Raw genomic sequence first — 22,838 nt, forward strand, 5'->3', positions numbered from 1 at the left:
CAGAAAGTCATTCTCTGATTGGTTCTCGTGAAATTGATCACGGTTACAATTTAACCGGCTTTTGTGCAACCGGGCCTCAATCTTAAATTATAATATTTATTTATTTATTTGAAAATTTACATATTTGAGGGCAGCAAGAACTGAATCCCATTATTGCCCTCATAACACACATTAAAATGAAAATAAAATAACTTAACTAATATTGAGTTTTATTACTTATAACCGTTTTATAACCTATAACTTATTGAGTTTAAAAAAAAACAAAATACAAAAATAGTATAAACCCTTGCAAATATGAAACTTATAGTATAGCAGATGAAAGAAGAAGAAATACGTATGTAACTAATACTGAAGAATTCAAGAAGAAAAGAAAAAAGAAACAAAGAAAAGAGAATTATGGAAACTTTGCAAATATGAAACGTATAGATAAAAACACTTAAATTAATTAATATTAATATCGTGTGACCTGGCTGGCTCAGGTCTGGTGTCAGAGTTTTCAGGTAGCAACTGATCAATTTCAGGGCCTCTGACATGACCTAACGACTGCTTTTCAGGCAGCCGGGACCGACGGTTTAACGTGTCCATCCGAAACACGAGAGTGGCCCGAGATAAATATCTTGCCCGGGCCGGGAATTGAACCCGGGCCTCTGAATCATAAAGCCAGCATCTGATCCACTCGACTTTAAAAAACGGCCACTCCATTTTGATGATGTACTTATTGTTTGAATCAATCAATATAAGTACATTATTATCTCGGACTATGCTATTCATATAAAGTCGGGAGATCAATATATAGAGATAATTTAACATACGAAGATTCATACAAGCTCATGGCTTATATTACAAATTTCAATGTCAACTCAAGTTTATAATCCACGTAGTTCTTTTTCGTAGTTCTGATTCGAATATCCATATAAAATATTTCAGATTTAGGTTTTCGTACAATATTAAGATGACATCCAGCATATTCCACTCTGTCGCCATAGAGAAAAGTAGTAATAGAAGATATCCCATGGTAAAGGGCGTTTTGTATCAAATTATAGTGTTCTGTATCGATGTATAGTATAGATGAGATGTTACTGTATCGTCTTGTTGATACTGTATCATGTGTGGTCATACGTATCATTTCTGGTGATACCATGGAGAAAAGATAACAAGATAACAGAGTTATCTGTTATGGAGTCATGGAGAAAAGATAACAGAGAGAAAAGATAGAGCTGAGATGACTGCTGTAAAGTTGGATCTTGCCGCTGTGGTAGAGGAAAGCAAGATACAGTATCATCACAAATGATACATTATCAACACACAAAATGATACAGTATTAACACAAAATGATACAGTATTAACACAAAATGATACAGTATTACATTAACTTGATACACAACACCATGGGCTATCTTCTTATGCTATCTTTTCTCTATGATAATAGCTTAGTATAAGCTTACATACAAGGATCGTTCCAGAATTAAGTTACACTATTTTTTTATAGCTCTGTAATATGTAGTATATTTCGCACCTAGGGCTAAAAATTAGTCTTATCCGGCTCGAAATCGGTTTAGAAAAGATTGAGAGCCGGAAAAACATTTTTGTCTATGGTGCGCTATTTTTCGCCACACAGAAAAATAAACTATATATATATATATATATATATATATATATATATATATATATATAATAATTGTTTACTAAGCACTTCCGAAAGCAGAAGTGGAAGGTCATAGCTCTAGCAAATCTGAGGTAATCTGAATATCAGGAAATTGTCCGAGTATTATTATTTTTTATTCTGATTTGTTTAAATAACCTAAAAGATTATGTTCAATTATGTGGGAGGTTGAGTTTATACTTTTTTATTCTTTCAAATGACAATAAGGTGATATTATTATAAATGTTTTAATTATTGAATAATGAACACAGATAATGAAAAGCTTTTTGATCAGCTGTTTTTTGATCACCTTTCTTAGTTCCATGTTAGCGGCTGGAAAAGGGTACTCTTTCCGGCCTAGGCCGGAAAGAAACCTGTTCTGACGTCAGACGAGAGTCGTCTGCAAACAATGTCTTTCAGATCTACGTAGGGACTGGAAAACAGCTGCTTTCTGTGCAGTGTGGCGAAAAGGAAATTTAAAACTGAAATTTTTAGGGTAATTTCTTCTTTAGAGCTGAAATGTTTAGGGGAACTTCTTGCAGGTTTAGTGGTTGTGCTGTAAAATTTTCATGCGGCTGCCATGATTCATTCATCTGGAGATAGCACTGGCGAGAGGGTAACATACCGGGCAAGGATCCGGTATAATTTTGTCAAGTTTGCTATATAGTTGAGAAAGAATGTTTTCCAAACTTTTTTATGTCTTGAAGGTTGTTCAATTATCAAGTAATTTATTTTCCATTCTTATTGTTGATTGATGTAAACCATTTCATTACTATTCTCAAATTAGAAATAATCTAATGATTATTAATTAAATATCGGGGACTGAGCTTCGCTCTGGAGTACAAAAGCATAAAAAATTTACTACGAAAGAAGAAAGCGTAATAACATTCATACAGAAAATTTCTATCTAATCACAGTAAATTGAGATTAATTCCCACAGGAATGCAAAAATTTCCCTCACAAAGGCCAAGTTGCACAAAAGCCGGCTAAATTTTAATCCTGATTAACTTCACGTGAACCGAATCAGAGAAGACCATTTCAAAAAAAACGGATCTGCTGGAATAACCCGGCTTTTTGCAACCGGCACTAAGTACCTGATTGAATGATTACAAAAGTTCAACAGCTGAGTCATAATTTTGACACAGTCCCACACACATGAACTCGCTCACTCACTTCCATCACCAACAGACGACGAAATAATTATTATCAGCTGTTATTCCAAGGATGAATAATAATTATCCTTTTAATGTCCTTCAGCTAGTTCTCCCAGGGATGAGACCTAGCGCAATCGAATCTTCATATTATAAGCCTACTATGTTCTGAATTTCGTGAGAATCGTTAGAACCGTTTTCGAGATCCGGTGAAATATAAACATAATATGTCCATTATAAACATCTAAACATATAAACAGAAGTTGCTCTTTTAATAGTATATAGGATCATTTTATGATTCAGTTGAATTTATTAATAAATAATATTGATGGATCTGTTTCAGCACATGGAACTGAGACATCTGAATTTGGACTTGCAGGAACCTTTTGAAATATCTTGGACCTAAAAAGTATGTAAAACTCTGATATGGAAATACGGTACCCTTGACTAGAAGCAAGAAGACATTTATTTAATTTAAAGGTGAGTCGTGAATGTAATTCCATTCAAATTTACACATTAGCTGTTTCGATTTTTTGTCAATAGATGTTGGAATTCTGTTTCAGCCAGAATTTCAGAGTTTAGTATTGCACCTATATTCTTCATTGAAAGTTTATCCTACTTTTTCTAGTAGTCTATCCTATATTCTTACTTGTTTATCCCAATATTACATCTAAAGCCCGGTCCAGACGCTCAAGTTTAGCTTCAGTCTTTTGCTCAAGCAAAAGTCGGAAAATGTAAGTCGTTGCGACTGGACGGTAAAACGGATGGGTCTTCAAGCTTAAGTCGTCAAACTTAACATGTATCGGTCGGGGATCTTTTTCCATCAAACCGTCCGTCTTTTGCCTATCCACCAAAACCTAAATCGCGTATAAATGGAGATAGAGATATTGTGATTTCAGATTCGGATTCAGCGCCCTCAAATTAATAAAATGCCTCGCGTGTACTTGAAAATAAGCGAGTTTTTTTATCGATTGTATATAACGCTTTATTTCTTTCTTGATTCTCATGATACTCTTAGAATTTGATGTTGATATTATGATTTTAGTTGAATTGACAATAAATTATTAATATTAAATATAATTATTAGCATTAGAATGCTAATATTTTTTTGTAAACAACTATGCTAATATCATTAAGAGCTTACCGAGTTGAAAGCAGAGAAAAGTCGGGAGAAAAAATAATAAGCTACATCGAGTTATCAATATTGCATGCCTCATTGCTTACAATCAATAGTCTACACGACAGCTGATTTTTTACCAAATTACATTGGGATATTAATTGCATTCAATTAATAATCCACTCGACAGCTGATTTATTATGTCTATAGTCTGATTTTTACGGTTATATTGGCGTTCGAAAGAGACTTCTTTTCCTTTTGTATTATCCTTAAAATACAAAATTTCAAAAAAACCTTGTATATACGTCGACGCGCAATTTAAAGAGGAACATACCTGTCAAATTTCATGAAAATCTATTGTCGCGTTTCGCCGTAAATGCGCAACATATAAACATCAAGAGAAATGCCAAACCGTCGACTTGAATCTTAGACCTCACTTCGCTCGGTCAATAAATTATATACTATATAGTTGCTATTTTAAAAACTTGAGCAACGTATTATACGGCCATTGCGGTACAAGTGTATATTTATGTGTGAACAATGATGAAACATAATTTAGAAAAACAAAACAAATGAAAAGTTGATAAGTTTGGTTCAAGAGCATGTTCTATTGTGGGATATGCGAGACAAAAAATATCATCATTGTGATGTTCAAAGGAATCTGTGGACAAAGATTGCTGAACAAATAGGATCTGAAATGAGGAACTTATAAACAAAACTATAAACATATCTACAGATTCATCTTGCAATTCACGAAGCAATGCAACGTGAGAAAATTTGTGTCTTTTCAACAACCTGTCCCTACTCCAACGTGAACGATGAACTCTGCCTTTCTTCCATTTTTTACACACAAAACAAGAGTGGCCAAGAGTACTAGCTCTCCCATAGTTGATGACGAGCTGAGCTTGTGAGCACAAAAATAGGAAAAGGGACGACATAAGACGGATGCGTGTGGACGCAATTTCACATCCGTCTTTTGCTTGAAGCAAACGATCCGTCTTTTGCTTGAGCAAAAGACTGATGGTAAACTTGAGAGCGTCTGGACCCGGCTTAAGATTAAATGGATGTAATTCCATAATAGCTCTCCAGAAATGCCAAGTTGTAGATTTACTACTGTAGAGTTTAATTAAATATTTTTAAAGGGCTACTTGAATTGTTTAATTATTTTATTTATTCATTAAAAGTATTTCATTCAGTAACCTCATGTGTAAGGGATATAAGGATTCTTCAAAAGAAATAGAAATAATGAATGAATGAATAATGAATGAATGAATAATGAATTTATTGCCAAATAAAAGAAATATTTTTACAAACAAAATAAGCAATGAATTACAATAGTTTTTGGCGTGACTGGAAAAAGAACCCTCAAGATAGAAAGAACCCAAAGATAACAGCTAGTACCCTCTTTATACTTTCGACACTTGAAAATGGCATGAAACTATAGTGAAGTCCATGTTATGAAGGCAGTGGAGAAAGATAAGATAACAACGTTGCCGATCCTCTGTCTTGTCAATGCCTTCTATAGACGCTAGCTGATACAGGTTTATTGATGTGATATTAACTGTTCATTCTCGTTTAAATAATAAATTATATTTTATTAAGCAAGAAATTAAATTTTTCAATAATTTCATAATGAATTTATATAATTAAGATTGTTGAAATACATTGTTAAAAGACGATATGGCTACAGAGAAAAGCGAGAAAGAGATAGCGCTAGGTATCCGCTTTGTTGAATGATATAGACAAGGATAGCAATCAAATCAATCAAATAAAATTTATTCATCAAAAACAATTATATTACAAATTAGAATACTATAACAATTACTACAATTAAAACAATGAAGTTGTATGCATTGAATAATTTCTCAATAGGCAAAGATAATTCAATGAATAAATATACACCCCACTATAAATTATATGTGTTGGGGTATAAGTTATTAGTTGCTTGTTGCGTGTTATAATTACTATTTACAAACTTCATTCACTGATATCGGATTAAAGTTTTTTATAATGAAATTAGTAAAAATTTATAATACAAACAACATTATGAAATTAGTAGATGAATATTAATGTTCTATTGAGGATAATAATAAGAAAGTTAATTTTTAGAAAAATGAAAAACTAGTAAAGGAAAAGAATATTTACAGTCTAAATAAATTTTTACAATTTTCTACTCCAATATCAACTAACGAGGAAAATGAACTTATCTTGAACCTGTGTCTATTGAATTCTTCCCTAATGTAACTTGGTATTGAATTGTAAATTTTTGGTCCCAAATATATGTAGTACCAATTACCATTGATAATCAAACACTGCCATTATAAAGTGGACCTCACTATAGTTAAATCCCTCAAGTCATTCCATTCAATTTTCAACTTATAATAAACATAGCATTATTTTAATATAGGTAATGTAATTTTGTATTAATGAATTTGATGAAAACAATAATGTTATCAGTAGTGAACTACACCAGAAGATTGATTGAAGATTCATGATTTTCATTCAATTATCTATTTTTGTTATTCTTCTAACCGTGTATTTAGTTCTTCATCGGAATAATGAATAACACCAATTTTGTTTTCATTTCCAGATTGAGCTTTGATGCTCCTCAGACCAGTTTGATTTCATCTCAGTAGAAAAATGGTTCCTTAATTTTAGTTTTTAATGATAATCGATTGGTTTTGTACTGTTTATTACCTTAGAATGTTAAGTATCTATAAGTTGTGATAAACTTTGTTTTTGTTACAAAGATATCGATTGGTTTCGTACTGTTTATTACCTTAGAATGTTAAGTATCTATAAGTTGTGATAAACTTTGTTTTTGTTAAAGAAGTTGATTATTTCAGTTATAAGGCAAGACATGGTAGACTTCGTGTTGATCAAATTTGTGAGTAAATAAATATGGAAAATTTGTATTTAAATATTAGTTAAGTTTGAAGTGACTTACCATTAGTTGAATATTAAGCCTACAACCTACCCACCTATGCAATCAATTTCTTTAACAATAGTGGAATAGAATAATTAACCCTAATTTTGCATTTAAATTGAATAATTGTCATAGTTCTATTGTACTTAATACAAATCTCGTTTGTAAATATTCTTACATTGATTATTAATCCCTCAGTTTCTCACAGACTAGTTTGTTTACATTTTTTTAGTTCTTGGAATTTAAATTCTAGAAAATTTAAAAACCATTCTATCAATTTATTGTTGTAAGACTGTTGCTGTGCCAAAATTGAAAATTTTTCATTCTAACAACAATCAAAAACAGGGTAAAATGTGTATGAATTCTATATTATGAAGATATTTGTTTCAGTTTTGCCTCATTTAAGATTCTTCAAAGCTTCTATGGATGTTGGAAAATAATAAATATTGATGTTATAGCAATGCAAATGTTGTTTCTTTGAATACCAGTCTTCAATTTCCTATTTATACACCGTGATTCAAAAAGAATATCACAACTTTGAAAATTGATAACTGCAAAGAATAAACGAAGATTGGAGCACTATCTGTCATTGATTCGAGGAAGCTCTAAAAATTTTTTTAGTTCCATATTCCAGCAGGATGGAGCACCACCGCATTGGCACTCATCTGTCTGTGCCTATTTGAATGAAAACTATCCGAGGCAATGGATCGGCCGCCAAGCAGCTTGAGACAGAGCACTTCATCACTGGCCTCCAAGAAGCCCTGACCTCACCCCCTGCGATTTTTTTCTATGGGGGTGCGTTAAAGATAATGGGCCATATGAATAAAGTTGAGCATTTGCTTATACTTCTAAAATATGGAGCATCTGCTTCATTTTCTATGAATAAACGTGAGCAAAAGTCTAAACGTGAGTCTAGTCTACAACAGCATTTCACCTTTTGCTCATAGTAAAATGGCTCAACTGATTCGTATGAGGAAGAGGAAACTATACCAGATACGATCACAACCAATAGTTGAGAACTATAAAACTCTTTTTAGATTAATCATGATATATATCATCATTATTCCTACAAAAGAATGATACCTCCCTCGCGTTCGCTACCTTTCAGCCTGCCGCTCTGCTCTGCTCCCCACGCCACGCATCAATCAAATGAGTGGTTGACCCACCCGCCACCAGGGTGCGCCTCAGTCGCCACCACCCGTTCCTGCGTTTCTATTGGCCGAGCACCGCCGGCCAATAGCAGCGCAGGTGAACTCGGGGACTGTGAATAAAAGGGGGCTACTCAGCTACCTCGATAGCACTTGCTCACTAGCAGCCTTCCACTGAAGAGCCAGAAGAGACCACCAGCCGAGACCACTACCAGAGACCACTACCAGCCGAGACCACTACCGAGACCAGGAGCAGAGCAGCGAGCAGGCCAATGAGGGAACCACGGCGAGACTAACCGCAACCTGAGGTGTCTTCCTTGTCTACTACCCAGCCGATGCCTAGGAGGAACCGAGCCGGCCGCCGAACCCAGAAGAGGAGGGCCCTACGTTGGCTTCGCCAGGTGGAGGAGAGGCTGAGGCTGTACACCGCCACGCCAGCTGCGCCCCAAGACTTCGCACCCCAGCCTAACAACTGGCGCGCGGTTCTGGATGCGTGGGTTGGGTGCCGAACCGACATCGGAGTGTGTGCAGCGGAAGCCTACGACCCTGCCTGCCCGGGGTTTGACCGAAGGCCCCTTCTAAACGAGGAAGTGGTCGAGGAGGTCCTCCCGGCGGAGATTCGGCACGACCTCTGGCTAGTAGATCACCCGGTCAGCCCTCTCCGTAGCCCGGGTAAACCAGAGTGGAGACTGCGAACCATTGACTTGAGCCCCTGCCGGCCTGCTCTCGCACCAGACGGACCTGCCCGGGACCCTCGCGCGGCGTGGTATCGCGCCAGTCGACGACTACTAAACATCTAGCCTGCCTTGGTCCCTTTTAGGGCCACCAGCAACAATCTTGGTCCCTTTTCAGGGCCACCAGCAACAAACTTGGCCTTTTTAGGGCCACCAAAGGCCATTTTTTTTCAGACAGTGGTAACAAACCCCTCGCTCGACCCGACTGACTAGCCCAATTGATGAACGAGCCACACCTTCCGCCATATCAAGAATAAATACAAAAGATATAGGCATTTGAGAAGATGAGAGTGTAGACGATTATAAGAAGGCTATTGATTTTATAAGAATATGCTGAAGATTATTATAGAGATGACTTTTTTCACGCTATTATTTCAAAATTCTAAACTCAACTACGGTATCCTAAAACTCTATTCATAAATAGAAAACAGAGCAGACGACGCAAACACAAGCGGTGCCCCCTACTTGCATATTTAGCGCTTCCGTGAGCTATAAAAACAAAGTAAGGCTACAACAGCGAATCAGCTGATGAAAAATCTTCAAAATACGTGAGCATTTGCTCCAGAGTTTAGGAGCATAAGATAAGGTAAGAGTAAAAGGTAAAGCTTATTCATATGAAAATGAGCAAATGCTTTTGCTTCTATCTTTTGCTCATGAGCAAAACCTTATGCTCCATGCACTTGCTCATGAGCAAAACCTTATGCTCCATGCACTTGCTCATGAGCATTTGCTCTGGTTTTATTCATATGGGCCAAGGTGTATCCACCGCCTCTACCAGCTAACATTGAAAAGCTCAAACAAGAAATAATAGCAGCTACACAAACTGTTACGCCCGATATGCTACTGAGGGTGTACAACGAGTTCGAGCTGGCGGTGCCAAATTTGGCTCCAACATTTCTCAGGTGAAGCTTCATCTATGGTGCAAATTTCAACCAGATCTTGGATACTTTTTGTTTCAGTATGTTTCACGATGGATGTCCATGGTTTTCATCATTTTTTTGTGGAAAATAAAAATCGCTCAAACTTTGTGATCTCATGGTCTTTGATGCGAGAAACACGAATCTGGAATCATATTTGCAAAATTCCTTACCGTTCAGGAGATATGACCATTTGAAAATTTTATGTTTGCAGCTTCATAACTCATTCTGTATATAGTAGCTGGGGTTGGCAAATTTGGCTCTGACATTTCTCAGGTCATGCTTCATTTATGGTGCAAATTTCAGTCAAATCTTGGATAGGCCTACTTTCTGTTTCAGTGTGTTTCACGATGGTGTTGTCCATGGTTTTTCTCAATTTTTTGTGAAAAATGAAAGTCGCTCAAACTTCGTGATCTTATGGTCTTTGATGCGAGAAACACGAATCTGGAATCATATTTGCAAAATTCCTTTCTGTTCAGGAGATATGACCATTTGAAAATTTTATGTTTGCAGCTTCATAACTCATTCTGTATAGTAGCTGGGGGTGCCAAATTTTGCTCTGACATTTCTCAGGTTAAGATTCATCTATGGAGCGAATTTCAGCCGAATCTGAGATACTTTTTGTTTCAGTGTGTTTCACGATGGTCAGTCTATGGTTTTCATCATTTTTTTGTGGAAAATAAAAATCGCTCAACTTTGTGATATTTGATGCGAGAAATACGAATCTGGAATCCGATTTGCAAAATACCTTACCGTTCATAAGAGATGGCTGTTTGAAAATTTGCAAATTTCATGTTTGAAGCAGCATAACTCACCTGTAGTAGCTGGGGGTGCTAAATTTGGCTCTGACATTTTTCAGGTCAAGCTTCATCTATGGTGCAACTTTCAGCCAAATCTGAGATACTTTTTGCTTCAGTATGTTTCACGATGGATAGTCCATGGTTTTCATAATTTTTTTGTGAAAAATAGAAATCGCTAAAACTTCGTGATCTTGTGGTCTTTGATGCGAGAAACACAAATCTGGAATCATATTTGTAAAATATGACCTTATGACCTTCCTTACCTACCGTTCAGGAGATATGACCATTGGAAAATTTTATATTTGTAGCTTCATAACTCATCCTGTATAGTAGCTGGGGGTGCCAAATTTGGCTCTGACATTTCTCAGGTCAAGCTTAATCTATGGTGCAAATTTCAGCCGAATCGGAGATACTTTGTGAAAAATAAAAATCGCTCAAACTCTGTAATCTTATGGATTTTGATGCGAGAAACACGAATCTGGAATCATATTTGCAAAATTCCTTACCGTTCAGGAGAAATGACTATTTGAAAATTTGCAAATTTTATGTTTAAAGCTGCATAACTCACCTGTATTAGTAGCTGTGTGTGCCAAATTTGGCTCTGACATTTCTTAGGTCAAGCTTCATCTAAGGTGCAAATTTCAGCCAAATCTGAAATACTGTTCGTTTCAGTGTGTTTGCAGCTTCATAACTCATCCTGTATAGTAGCTGCGGGTGCCAAATTTGGCTCTGATATTTCTTAGGTCAAGCTTTATCTATGGTGAAAATTTCAGCCGAGCCTGATATACATTATGGTTTAAGTGTGTTTCACGATGGTCAGTCCATGGTTCTCATCATTTTTTTGTAGAAAATGAAAATCGCTCAAACTTCGTGATTTATGGTCTTTTAATCGAGAAATACGGATCTGGAATCCAATTTGAAAAATACGTTACCGTTCATTAAATATGGTAAAAAAAGTATTTCAGATTTGGCTGAAATTTGCTCCATAGATGAAGCTCTACCTGAGAAATGTCGGAGCCAAATTTGGCACCCTCAGCTACTATGCTGCTTCATACATAAGATTTGCAAATTTTCAAATGGTCATATTCAATGAACGGTAAGGAATTTTGCAAATCGGATTCCACATTCGTATTTCTCGCATCAAATTGCTCTATTGACATAGGACACTTTTTAATAAAAATCTGGTGTGGCGCACTCACACAACTTTCCTTGACGTTATGAAAATTAATCACCTGTCGCTAGTTAGTGTACACGCGCATCTCAAGTCTACTTATAAACAAAGATCTGAGCCAACTGGTGACAGGACAATAACGCTGGAGACATACGAGGTCTGCTATCTCTTCATAGTGAATAATTTAATAGAATCAACAGTTGCCAACAGTTTGCAATTAAATAATCACATTTTATCGAATTTCGAGCTTATTTTCAATTTTAGGTGAAAATGTTACTTAACATTAATTGAAGAGATTTTCATGCTCAATCTTTCCCACCTGAAATTTTTTGTTCAAATTGTATCTGAAGCCTGATAATTGGGAATCTGAGATCAAACTTTGCATAGATGAGGCGAAGCTCCTGAAATTTTTACAGATATGAGACTTGTGGCAGTTGGTAGAGCTTATCAATGACTTTTTTAGGTATGAATTTGATCAAAATCGTTGAAGCCGTTTTCGATAAAATTGCGAAAAACCCTGCTTTTGACATTTTAGCCGCCATCTTGAATTGCATTTGATTGAAATTGTTCGTGTCGGATCCTTATATTATAAGGACCTTGTCGGATCCTTATATTATAAGGACCTTAAGTTCCAAATTTCAAGTCATTCCGTTAATTGTGAGGTGAGATATCGTGTACACAGACTCACATACACTCATACACATACACACACACACACATACAGACCAATACCCAAAACAACTTTTTTGGATTCAGGGGACCTTGAAACGTAAATAAATTTGGGTATCTTAATTCTTTTCGGAAAGCAATACCTTCCTTACCTATGGTAATAGGGCAAGGAAAGTAAGAATGCGTAGTCAACGTCATATGCAAATTTTCAATCATACAAATTACAGTTTTGGAGAAGACAACACAAATTTGCATTATCAAGGCTTGGTTAAATTTATTTATTAAATTAAAATTACAAAAGCCGGTTAAATTTTAATCCTGATTAATTTCACGAGAATCAATCAAAAATGACGATTTTTAAAAGACGGCTCCTGTGATTGGTTCATGTAAAATTAATCAGGATTAAAATTCAACCGGCTTTTGTGTAACCGGCACTTGGACTAGGCGCACACCAGTTAGTCAAGAGAAGACATTATCAGACACGTTTAGTCACAATATTCCCATAGTTGCTTGTGTCGCAACTCACACTGATTAGTCATTGCAATTAGACATGTCTTCATAAGCAGCAATGTGAAGTATTGTGACTAAACGTGACTAGTCTTGTCTTGACTAACTGGTTTGTGCCTAGCCTTAGACTACTCACTAGACTACATCTTGTCTGTCCAGGTAAATAAATCTGTACACTTCCACGGTAGCACTCTCTTCTCCGGTAAACCTTCAGTTAATATTGGTTAAAATCAGTCATGTGATTATACGAGTTTCATTCTCATTTTAAAAGCAGTATGAGCTCTTTCTGTTGTAAAATACAACTTCAGAAAATAGATGCAGGGAATAGTTATTTGTGCAACTAGTGCGCAAAGTGACAGTTTGCTGCACCAAAAGAAACGTTTACACACGAGCCGTAGGCGAGGGCGGAATGGTTTCTTGAGTGCAGCAGAGGAACTTTGCTCACGTATTTCACATTAAATTTTTCCTACAGTTACCATTGGATAGGAGAAGTGGTTGATTATGGGTGAAATAATGGCTGAAATCCATCAAATGTTTGTCTGAATAATTTTGTTATTAATAACAACTTTAATTATTTTAAATGTGATAATCGAATTGAAAATTAATAATCGATAATTTATTCAAATTAAAAATTAAATTAATCCAATCAATTTGAAAATTTGAATAATTTTGAGTAAGGTAAATCTTAATTTCTAAATAATTTTTCAACCAATCAATTTATGAATGAAAGAAATATTATTTGAAATAATGAATAATTAATAATATTCAAAATGTATAATTTAATGAGTTCTCATCTTTATTTATTTGAAAATCAGAAAAAAATATAGATAGAACAAATTCGCATTCAAAATACACGCCAACAATGTCAACAGCTGATTGGGATGGAACGCAAGATAATACGCAAAGTATTAAGAGTACACAAAGTAATACTTTGCGCACTAGAGCGGAAAAGTGATTCTTTGCGTTCTGTAATCACTGCAGGAATGGTCACTTTTCAAGGTAACTGTAGGAAAAGATAATTTCTAAACCACAAAAAACCAACACATTATTTATGACTACTTTATTGAATACATATCTGCAACAACAATGAACATTGATAGTGGACTATTTCATGAATTGAAATATTTTAAACGCTGAATCATTGAGAATACATCATGAATTACAATCATATAACCATTTTAGTGACCTACATAATATTTTTGTGTTAGAATTTAATGGTCGCTCTTTGGCTTGTTCTCGCTGCCGTCATCTAGCACGGTGGGGTTCTTCATTTTCTGGGCGAATTCGGGGTTAGCAATATAGTAGTCCTCCATGGTCATGAGGCGAACAGGAATCATGCTCTCGATGGTTTGAATCTCCTCCTTGAAGCCCGAGATGCGACTGTCTGACTCCTGCTTGAATTTCGCGATGTCCGATTCCTACAAAAAATGGGGTTATTAAATGTGTTAATAATATCATACAGAAACAATAGCACTAGTAGTTCTGTGAACAGTAGACCTCACGCAGTATTCTCATCCACAAGTACCTGATTGAAACTATAGACCTTATGGAAATACAGCAATAGACTGGCTTCTCCACACATCTGTGTAATCACTTGTCAGCTGATTTATGATGTATAATTCTATAAGTCTGATTTTTACTCTAATATTTTCATAACGGCAAGGAAAGTTGTGTGAGTGCGCCACACCAGATTTTTACTCTAATATTGGTGTATGAAGGAGGCTCCTTTTTCCTTTTATATTATCCTTGTAATGCAAAATTTCCAAAAATCTTTTATATACGTCGACGCGCAATTAAAAAAGGAACATACCTGTCAAATTTCATGAAAATCTATTACCGCGTTTCGCCGTAAATGCGCAACATATAAACAGTTAAACATTCAAACATTTAAACATTAAGAGAAATGCCAAACCGTCGACTTGAATCTTAGACCTCACTTCGTTCGGTCAATAAATAGATAGATGCAGGGGCGAGGCGTGACTTTGTCTCAGTCATCTCCAGGAACAATTCAGTTGAAAGTATTTGAATGAAAGCTGCACCCCCTCCCCTACTTTGAAGATAATGTTTCATTTTGGACGATTATATATCGAGAAAGATGACATCTAGTATAAGATAAGCTTACTGTTCAAAATCCTAGAGTTGAAAAGTCTAGAACTTGGCTAAATCTCAAGCTCGGAAACTAGCCCTTAAATTAATTTTAAAAATTGAAATGAAAATTCTTTATTCTTTATTGATTCATACAACTAGTGCATGGTCAAAATGACAAGGAGAGAAAAAATAAGGTAACCTTGTGATATTCCTCTCCCAAACTTAAATAAGGTTACACATAGTCCGAAATAGGTTAAGTCTTGTAGTTGTTCACTTCACTGAATTTTCAGTTCTTAATTATTTTCACAAAGTAGATTTTTAAATTTAGATGCTTCAAAACCAAACATAGAAGAAATAATAATAATTATTATTATTATTAATAACGAATTGCAAACAAAATATTTATTGTACGGTTTGGAACACTGGCACAGTGGAATCGCAAAAAATAGCGATGTCTTTGACCATTTACTCCACCATCGTTTACGGGGAGAGGGAGAGCGATGATGCAGAAGAGTGGTGGTATCCAATGCTAAATAGCATTACTGGAATCGCATATTTTTGAGAATCACATTGAACGGATGGAACTGATGATACAGTAGTCTACTTTATTCAAGCTTGGCGCGCTCGCAAAAAAACTTTTCTCTTTTGGTTTCTTCATATTTTTTGCGTTTATTTTAAATTTTAATATACACATTACATATCAATTTATGTCCAGTCATCGACGAATCCAGATATGACCGAACGCCCCGCCTCTGATCCCATGGTATAGGGCGTTTATGTCGCAACTTTTACTGTTATCTCAAGCTGATAGTCCACGTAGTTCTTTCCTGTGAAGCTTTATGACGCTGGTAGTCTCTCATATTGTGCCGTTCATACATTCTTACCCGGCCAAAACAGTAAAAAACGACTATAATCGACAGTAATCGGCTTGAGATAATAGTAAAAGTTGCGACATAAACGCCCTATACCATGGGATATCTACTTACGTTATTGTTTCTCTATCTATTGCTCACTTTGCTCGGCTGTGTTCTTCATTTGAGCTTCTTCCTCCCATAAAATACAATTTTTAGGATCATTTCAATCACCAGTTGACAGAGATCACAATATAAGAAGTCAATTTTAGCCGTATCTTCGGAAAACATTTGAAGTTTAACATAAACTAGTTGACAACATGTACCAAATTTAAATATTTTCGGGTCATTTGCTCTTGATAAAGCTGAGAAACCAGTTCTTAGTGCGCCTGTAGAAGGCGAACTGAACATACATGTCAATTTTGAACGTATTTGATGAGTAGATTTTTAGTCCTGTTGATTATGAGTGAGTGAGTGAGTGAGTGAATCAAGGCCATTTCGCTTTTATATATAAAATATCGGGGCACAGAGCTTCGCTCGTTATTTATTTATTGACTTTTGATAAACCGAACACAATTCTTTAAAATGATTGGGGAAGGACTAACAGGCACAACCTGTTTCAACCCAAAACTGTTTCTTCTCCGAATTTTGATTTATACACTATAAATAGTCCAGAAAGTAGGTTATGTTCCATACACTTGAATTCAGGTTCAATTCATGTTCAAACATTTGAAAACAAAAAAATTAACTTAGATTATTTACAAACCAAATTGAATAACAAAATAACACTCACTAATCACTTAAAATTGTCAAATAATGATCAACGTTGAAAATTATGATATACTCTAGTTTAGGAGGATTATCATGTCATGTCAACAAATTAGATTATGTTGATCAAGTCGATTAAATTGCTTAGCTAGATAAAATTCTCGCTGATTGATTATGATTACACAGCTGAAATAATTCTGTCTCTCTCACACAGGCACACGCATCTTATGTTATTGAGAGACGACGAAATTATCATCTGTTTTCCAAGGATGAATTATCCTCTTCATGTCCTCCTTCAGCGAGTTTTCCCAGGGATGAGACCTAGTGCAATCGAATATTTAAAACATAAACCAACTATGTTCCTAATTTCGTGAAAATCGTTAGAGCCGTTTTCGAGATCCGTTGAACATAAATAACCATATAAATATCCAGATAACCAGATATAAAAATAGCTAGATATATACAGAAATTGCTCGCTTAATATAATGGGATATATAGATGGCGACAATTATTTCATGTCGTGATGTGGATATATCTATGACGTTAGTTTTTGATCACATTGGATGGGTATATGTGGAAGTGCACGCTTGGTTATGTGTGACCAAACTTGCAAATGAGAGATAAAATCTGAAAAGAGCAATACGAACACCCACACTGAACGCTTGCACTTGCTGGTGTGTTCACACTGAACACTTGCACTTGCTGGTGTGTTCACACTGAACAAATGCACACTGAGCCGGTGCGTTCACGCACCAACAAGTGCAAGCGTTCAGTGTGAACAAACTCACACTGTGAACTAACTCAGTTAATCAAGACAAGACAACATATGATCAGACTTGTATAGTCGCATTACTTCACATAGCTGCTTATGACGCAACTCACACTGATTAGTCATTGCAATTAGACATGTCTTCATAAGCAACTATGTGAAGTATTGTGACTATCTTGTTATCCTAGTCCTAGGCAGTGACTAGTCTTGTCTTGACTAACCGATGCCTAGCCTAAAATATATACGGGTATCAGCTGTCTGTATTCTATAGAAAGCAATGGCAAGGCAGAGAATCGGGAACGATGTTCTTCTATCTTTATCCACTGCCATTATAACGTGGACCTCACTATACAGTTGGTTCAGTCACAAGAAAAAGCTAGGCTGTCACTGAACTTCATATATACCGGGCCTGCGCCTACAAAAAAATAAAATGGCCGCCGTAGGTGGTAGCCGGCATTGATATTTTAAACGGGAACTAGACAAACTGAGATTTCGACGAACTAAGACGCTCTCTAACAGCTGATTAGTGATTTTTTCTCAGAAGGAATTCCTATAAGACCACCACTTACGGCCGCCATTTTTTCTCTATGCTCAGGTCCGGTAGTATATAGGAGGTCCTGACTGCCATTACACTGCTACAACATTAAGGGCCGGTTTCCGAGATCGGGATTTAGCCAAGTCCTAGACTTTAAACAGCTGGAGTCAGAAAATTGGCTTTCCAAAACGGGGCGTAGTCGCAGCTTTTATAACAGTAGTAGTAGTTTTTAATTTCTCATTTCTATAATTGGAATCGTTTTTCCTTGACCAAATTAGACATTCCTAAATAGTTCAAAATAGCTGAAACTTTACACTATTTTCTCTTTATTTTATTTTGTGTTCAATTTTATAGTTTTTCGAAATTTTAATTCAAACGTGACTATGACAATGACTGCGACTACGCCCCGTTTTGGAAAACCAATTTTCTGACTCCAGCTGTTTAAAGTCTAGGACTTAGCTAGATCCCGAGCTCGGAAACTGGCACTTAGCTGTCTTAACTATAACGAGTGTTTTCATGAATTATTGATGCCCGGTTTCACCAACCTTGATCAAATATAGCCTAGCCATGATCAGTTAGACTACAGGTAGTCAAAATTTGACTGTTCGTTCAAACATACAACTGTTCCACCAACCTCAGGATTGATCAAATCTGAACATGGTCAACTCTTGTAGCTGTACTTTTCTGAAGTTGGCTAACATGTTAGCTGGCTAAATCTGATTTTGATATTGAAAATTTGAAATTAGGGTACCTTAATTTTTTTTGGAAAGCAATACTCACCTTACAATTAAAATTGTAATAGGGCAAGGAAAGTAAAAATGCCTGTCATTGAAATGATAAAATATGCACAGATGTTTTGTATAGTCCACATCTATAATAATTTATGATAATACTTCAAATATGAATTGAATACTCTCGTACAAAGAGATTTACAAATCACCATCAATTTTGACAATTTTTTGTATGAACAAAAGAACGTTCCAATTCTAATGAGATAGCAGCATTGTTGATCTAAGGATTGAATAATATAGGCCTACTATGTAATAAAAGAGTAAAGCAAACATTTATATCAAAATATTTTCTATACTATAATAATTTACTAATTAAAAGAGTCCGAGAACGAACCTAATAAATAACTTACTACAACTAAATTCAATCGCAAGAAAAACTGGAGATTTTCCATTGCGTCAAAACATTATGGCAGGAAATTGATCGAACCAGTCTTTTGACCGTGTTCAAATAATTTGATCGCCCGTTCGGCGGCAGTCAAACTTAACCATTGGTTTGACCGTGGTTGAACGTAACTGGAGTTGGTGGAACGAATTATTGCTGATTTGATCATCGGATAGACTTTAACCATGTTCAAATGCCTTGACCAAGGTTGGTGGAATCGGGCATTAATGTAATTAAAGAGAAAATGACTATAAAACCAAACTTACGGCTTGCTTCTCCATCTGGCTAAGCTCAGACAGGGGAGCATCAATGCTTGGCATTGGGATCGACAGTTTTTCGTATTGGGCACGGAAAGAATCGACCAGGCCTGGAATGGGGACTGTGTTGGCATAGAACTGCCAGTCGATCTGGGGTGGCTGAGCTGGGTTGGCCATCATCCTGCAAAATTAATAGAAATTTGATCATTTAAAAACAAAAATAATTGAAATTACAAACTACAGCAAAATATTAAGCAGTTTTATCGAAGGAGGGAATCATTGTGGAGGTTGTTGAAGGTGAGGACATTATGTATCAAGTAGGTTGTGTAGAATAAATGTAATAATCTTCAACATCTTCATAGCTTAAACATGTTAAAAATCACTTTTTCAAATCTCATTGAAGTATTGATACAGGCAGCTCTCTTCAAAGTAGCTTTAAATTAATTATCAAGATAAAATATTTGCATAAACATTTTATAAAATCACTTTTACAAGTTACATAAGTATTGATACAGGCAGATCTCCCCAAAGAAGCTATGAATTAATTATAATTTAGGACGACCATCAAGAGTTGTCATTCTTATACATACAATTTAAATACCTCGGTAATTTAAACTCAAGATTGGATTCATATATTAATAATTAGTATTTAAAGAAAATCCTGATTAATTGCTGTAAATCACCCAGAAGACTTCTGCTACTGAAAATATTTACCATTGGGTTTAACAGCTAGATGGAAATTCGATGAGAGTTACTATCCAAAAATTATTTGCCAGCCCGGGAATCGAACCCGGTACCTCCTAATTGCCAGTCAGGAATGCTTACCCTTACACCAAACTGACAATCTCTGGATAGCAGCGCTCATTTTATAGGGAGCTTCAGTGGCCAACCAACCTACAGATAGAATTAAATTTTAGATTTCATTTGTTCAAATGCTAATTAATGTATAATTATTATTTAACGAAAATCCTAATTAAGTAGCTCTCCTCCTCGTAGCTCTCTCTTCTCCTAGTAGCTCTTATCAAATTTCCATCTAGCTGTTAACCCTGTTGTCAATATTTGCAGTAGCAGTCTTTACAGTGATTTACAGCATTCAATTTGAATATTCGTTAAATAATTATTATACATTAATTAGCATTTGAAAAAATGCAATCTCTAATTTAATTCTATCTGTAGGCTCATATATTATTTTATCAACAAAAGAGGCTTGGGCTAGCAAACAATAGTAAACCAATGGGATTAGATGCTAGAGACATGAAAATTGGAACCTACACTTTTCAACAGGTAGACGAATTTATCTATCTGGGAACACTTGTGACAATTCCTTAATTCCTCCTTCTACATCCATGACCAGGGAACTGGATAGATGGCGTCGAATGGTAAGATGACAGGTCAAACTATATTGCCCTTGTGAGCATTAAAATACTCATTGACTGAGTAGAATGGGTTCCTCTTCAGCCAGATCTCAACTCGGTTTTTAAAAGCAATACCCTGCAGGTTCTTCATACCAACAGGCAGGTCATTGTATAGGCGCAGTGCAAATATTGGGAAGGAGTCTTTTCTCTTGTTGGTTCTGCAGCACGGTATGTCAATGTCAAGTCTCCTCCTTGTAGCGTGCACATGACGATCAGCCCTCAGCACATGACTGCAAATCATGCACTATTTCCCACAAGTAGTGGGAAAGTCTCAGTAGAGATTAACAACAGGATCATGGCGGAAAACAGGGCATACTATGTTAGTATCAAGTTATTCAAATCACTGATGCTATCAAGAGCTACAAAATTACAATAATTATACAAAGCATTGGTGAAGCCTGTGGTGTGTTACGGATAGGAAACATGGGTGCTTACAAAGACTGAGAGTTTTTGAGAATGGTGTATGGAGAGGAAGAAATAAATTTGAAATAGAGGAGTTATTAAACAATAAAGATATTGTGCGGTCGATAAAAGCTGGCAGAATAAGATGGATAGGGCATATGTTGAGAATGGGATATGGAGGAGTGGTGAAATGTATATGGAAGGAGAAAATATATAACAGAAGAAGAAAAGGTCGACCGAGAAATAGGTGGACGGATGATGTGGAACGCGATCTAAGGACGCCTGGAGTTCGTAGCTGGAGGAGACAGACCGAGAATTGAGACAGATGGAGAGGCTATGTGAGGGAGGCCAAGGGTTGTAAAGACCTGTAGAAATAAGGAGTAAGAGGGTTGGGTGAATGGCGCTCTGGGAAAAGGTTTTACTGGCGCCCTCCTATATTACTATAATGTAAAATCAAAAAGTTTACGTCACTTATATTTAATGAAGTGAATAACAAGATCATGTCTTATAAACACAAAACTGTAGACCTTTTAAAATTCTTCAGACGATTTAAAGCGAAAAATCCTCTCCTTAGAAAAATATTCTAACAGCTACTTCAAGATTTGAGAAAGTAAACTCCAATTCATGTTCTATAATTTATTCAAACACGCAATAGATTTCACCAAGTTCTTCCTGTTTTCATACATTTTGAAGGGCAGACATTCATTTTCAAATGCACTTCTTATGTCATTAGGGTAGGAGGCATAAAGTTTGTTTGCAGCTTGTGGTATAGACTCTTTCTGTGAATATTTTAGAACAAAAGCAGAAAGTAAGGTATTTAAATCATATCAGTTAAATTTTCAAAAGAGATATCAGCTTATAATTCTCATGTTTACATTTTAAATTTTTGGTAGCCTGTACTATATTATACAATATGTTATGCTGTTAGATTTTTAGTGAGTATTTTAATTCTCTAAATTATTTTCATCATCTCTTATTTGCGCCCTCAAAAATTTGGCAACCTAGGCGGTGTAATTTTACGTCTAGTGCCGAAATACCTGTCATCAAATTTTTAAGGGCTAAAGCAAATGCCCAGTCTGCCCATTTATAGTTCAGGGCCTGATAAGATGTGGTGCATATAGAGATTCCACTTCTTATATTGTAGGTAAGCTATAAATACTAGGTTAGGTAGGTTGCATACAAGAAATATAAAATAATTAATGAATGATTCAACTATAAGAGGAAACCAGTCTTCATTATGCTGAAGGTTGATAGGATTCTTGTTATATAGGTGAGAAAAATATTTTATCAATAGATAGTGATAATATTAGAATGAACTGCAAACTTCAGAATTACCTTCTGAGGTAGTTGTCGGATTTCACTTTAAATGCCGTGTATGTGCTCTTCTGGTGTTCAGGAATCCTTTCGGCAAGTTTTGCCCAGTTGAAGGTGCTAGAAGAAATCCTTTTTGCTGCCATTTTCTAGTTTTTTGATTGAAAATTTCTGAAATTGATTCTAGGACAAAATTGGTTTTTGAGCAGACGAGGTAACCTCAACTCAAGGTGAAAAGTGGAACAGACACTGCCCACATGATCATGTAGCAAGCTTTTACCATTCCCCACGGGAAACGATATATTTATTCCAATTCATTTTTTTCGTGCATTCATTCGAATATTATTGATCAAATTATTCAATCTTCTATAATTTTGTCTCACTCATCCATTTCTCAAATTGGTTATGCATTCCAAGAACCATCAGCTCAGCTGTTGTTATGTTATGGTAGCGCTGTCACGCATAAGAGATGTAACTACGACGTAAC

The 22,838-nt window shown here is 35.8% G+C and overlaps 2 protein-coding genes across 2 annotated transcripts in view; one reads left to right on the top strand and one right to left on the bottom strand.

Moving 5' to 3' along the window:
* The window catches only part of LOC111055492 (lysosomal alpha-glucosidase), a 59,833-nt gene extending 52,530 nt beyond the window's left edge, over positions 1 to 7,303 (top strand). The window contains exons 17-18 of the mRNA XM_039429365.1: positions 3,137 to 3,273; positions 6,501 to 7,303. Coding sequence (XP_039285299.1) covers positions 3,137 to 3,199 — 63 coding nt within the window. The 3' untranslated portion in view covers positions 3,200 to 3,273; positions 6,501 to 7,303. The remainder of the gene's footprint in view (positions 1 to 3,136; positions 3,274 to 6,500) is intronic.
* A 6,524-nt stretch (positions 7,304 to 13,827) lies between these two features.
* LOC111058442 (ATP synthase subunit d, mitochondrial) lies at positions 13,828 to 22,815 on the bottom strand. Its single transcript, XM_022345973.2, has 3 exons — positions 22,376 to 22,815; positions 19,233 to 19,404; positions 13,828 to 14,200 (listed from the first exon to the last, which is right to left on the bottom strand). The coding sequence occupies exons 1-3, from the start codon at positions 22,495 to 22,497 to the stop codon at positions 13,994 to 13,996; spliced, it is 501 nt and encodes a 166-aa protein (XP_022201665.1). The 5' UTR covers positions 22,498 to 22,815; the 3' UTR covers positions 13,828 to 13,993.
* Positions 22,816 to 22,838: the final 23 nt, after the last annotated feature.

The sequence above is a fragment of the Nilaparvata lugens genome, chromosome 5, assembly GCF_014356525.2.
Source record: "Nilaparvata lugens isolate BPH chromosome 5, ASM1435652v1, whole genome shotgun sequence".
Classification (NCBI taxonomy): Eukaryota; Metazoa; Arthropoda; class Insecta; order Hemiptera; family Delphacidae; genus Nilaparvata; species Nilaparvata lugens.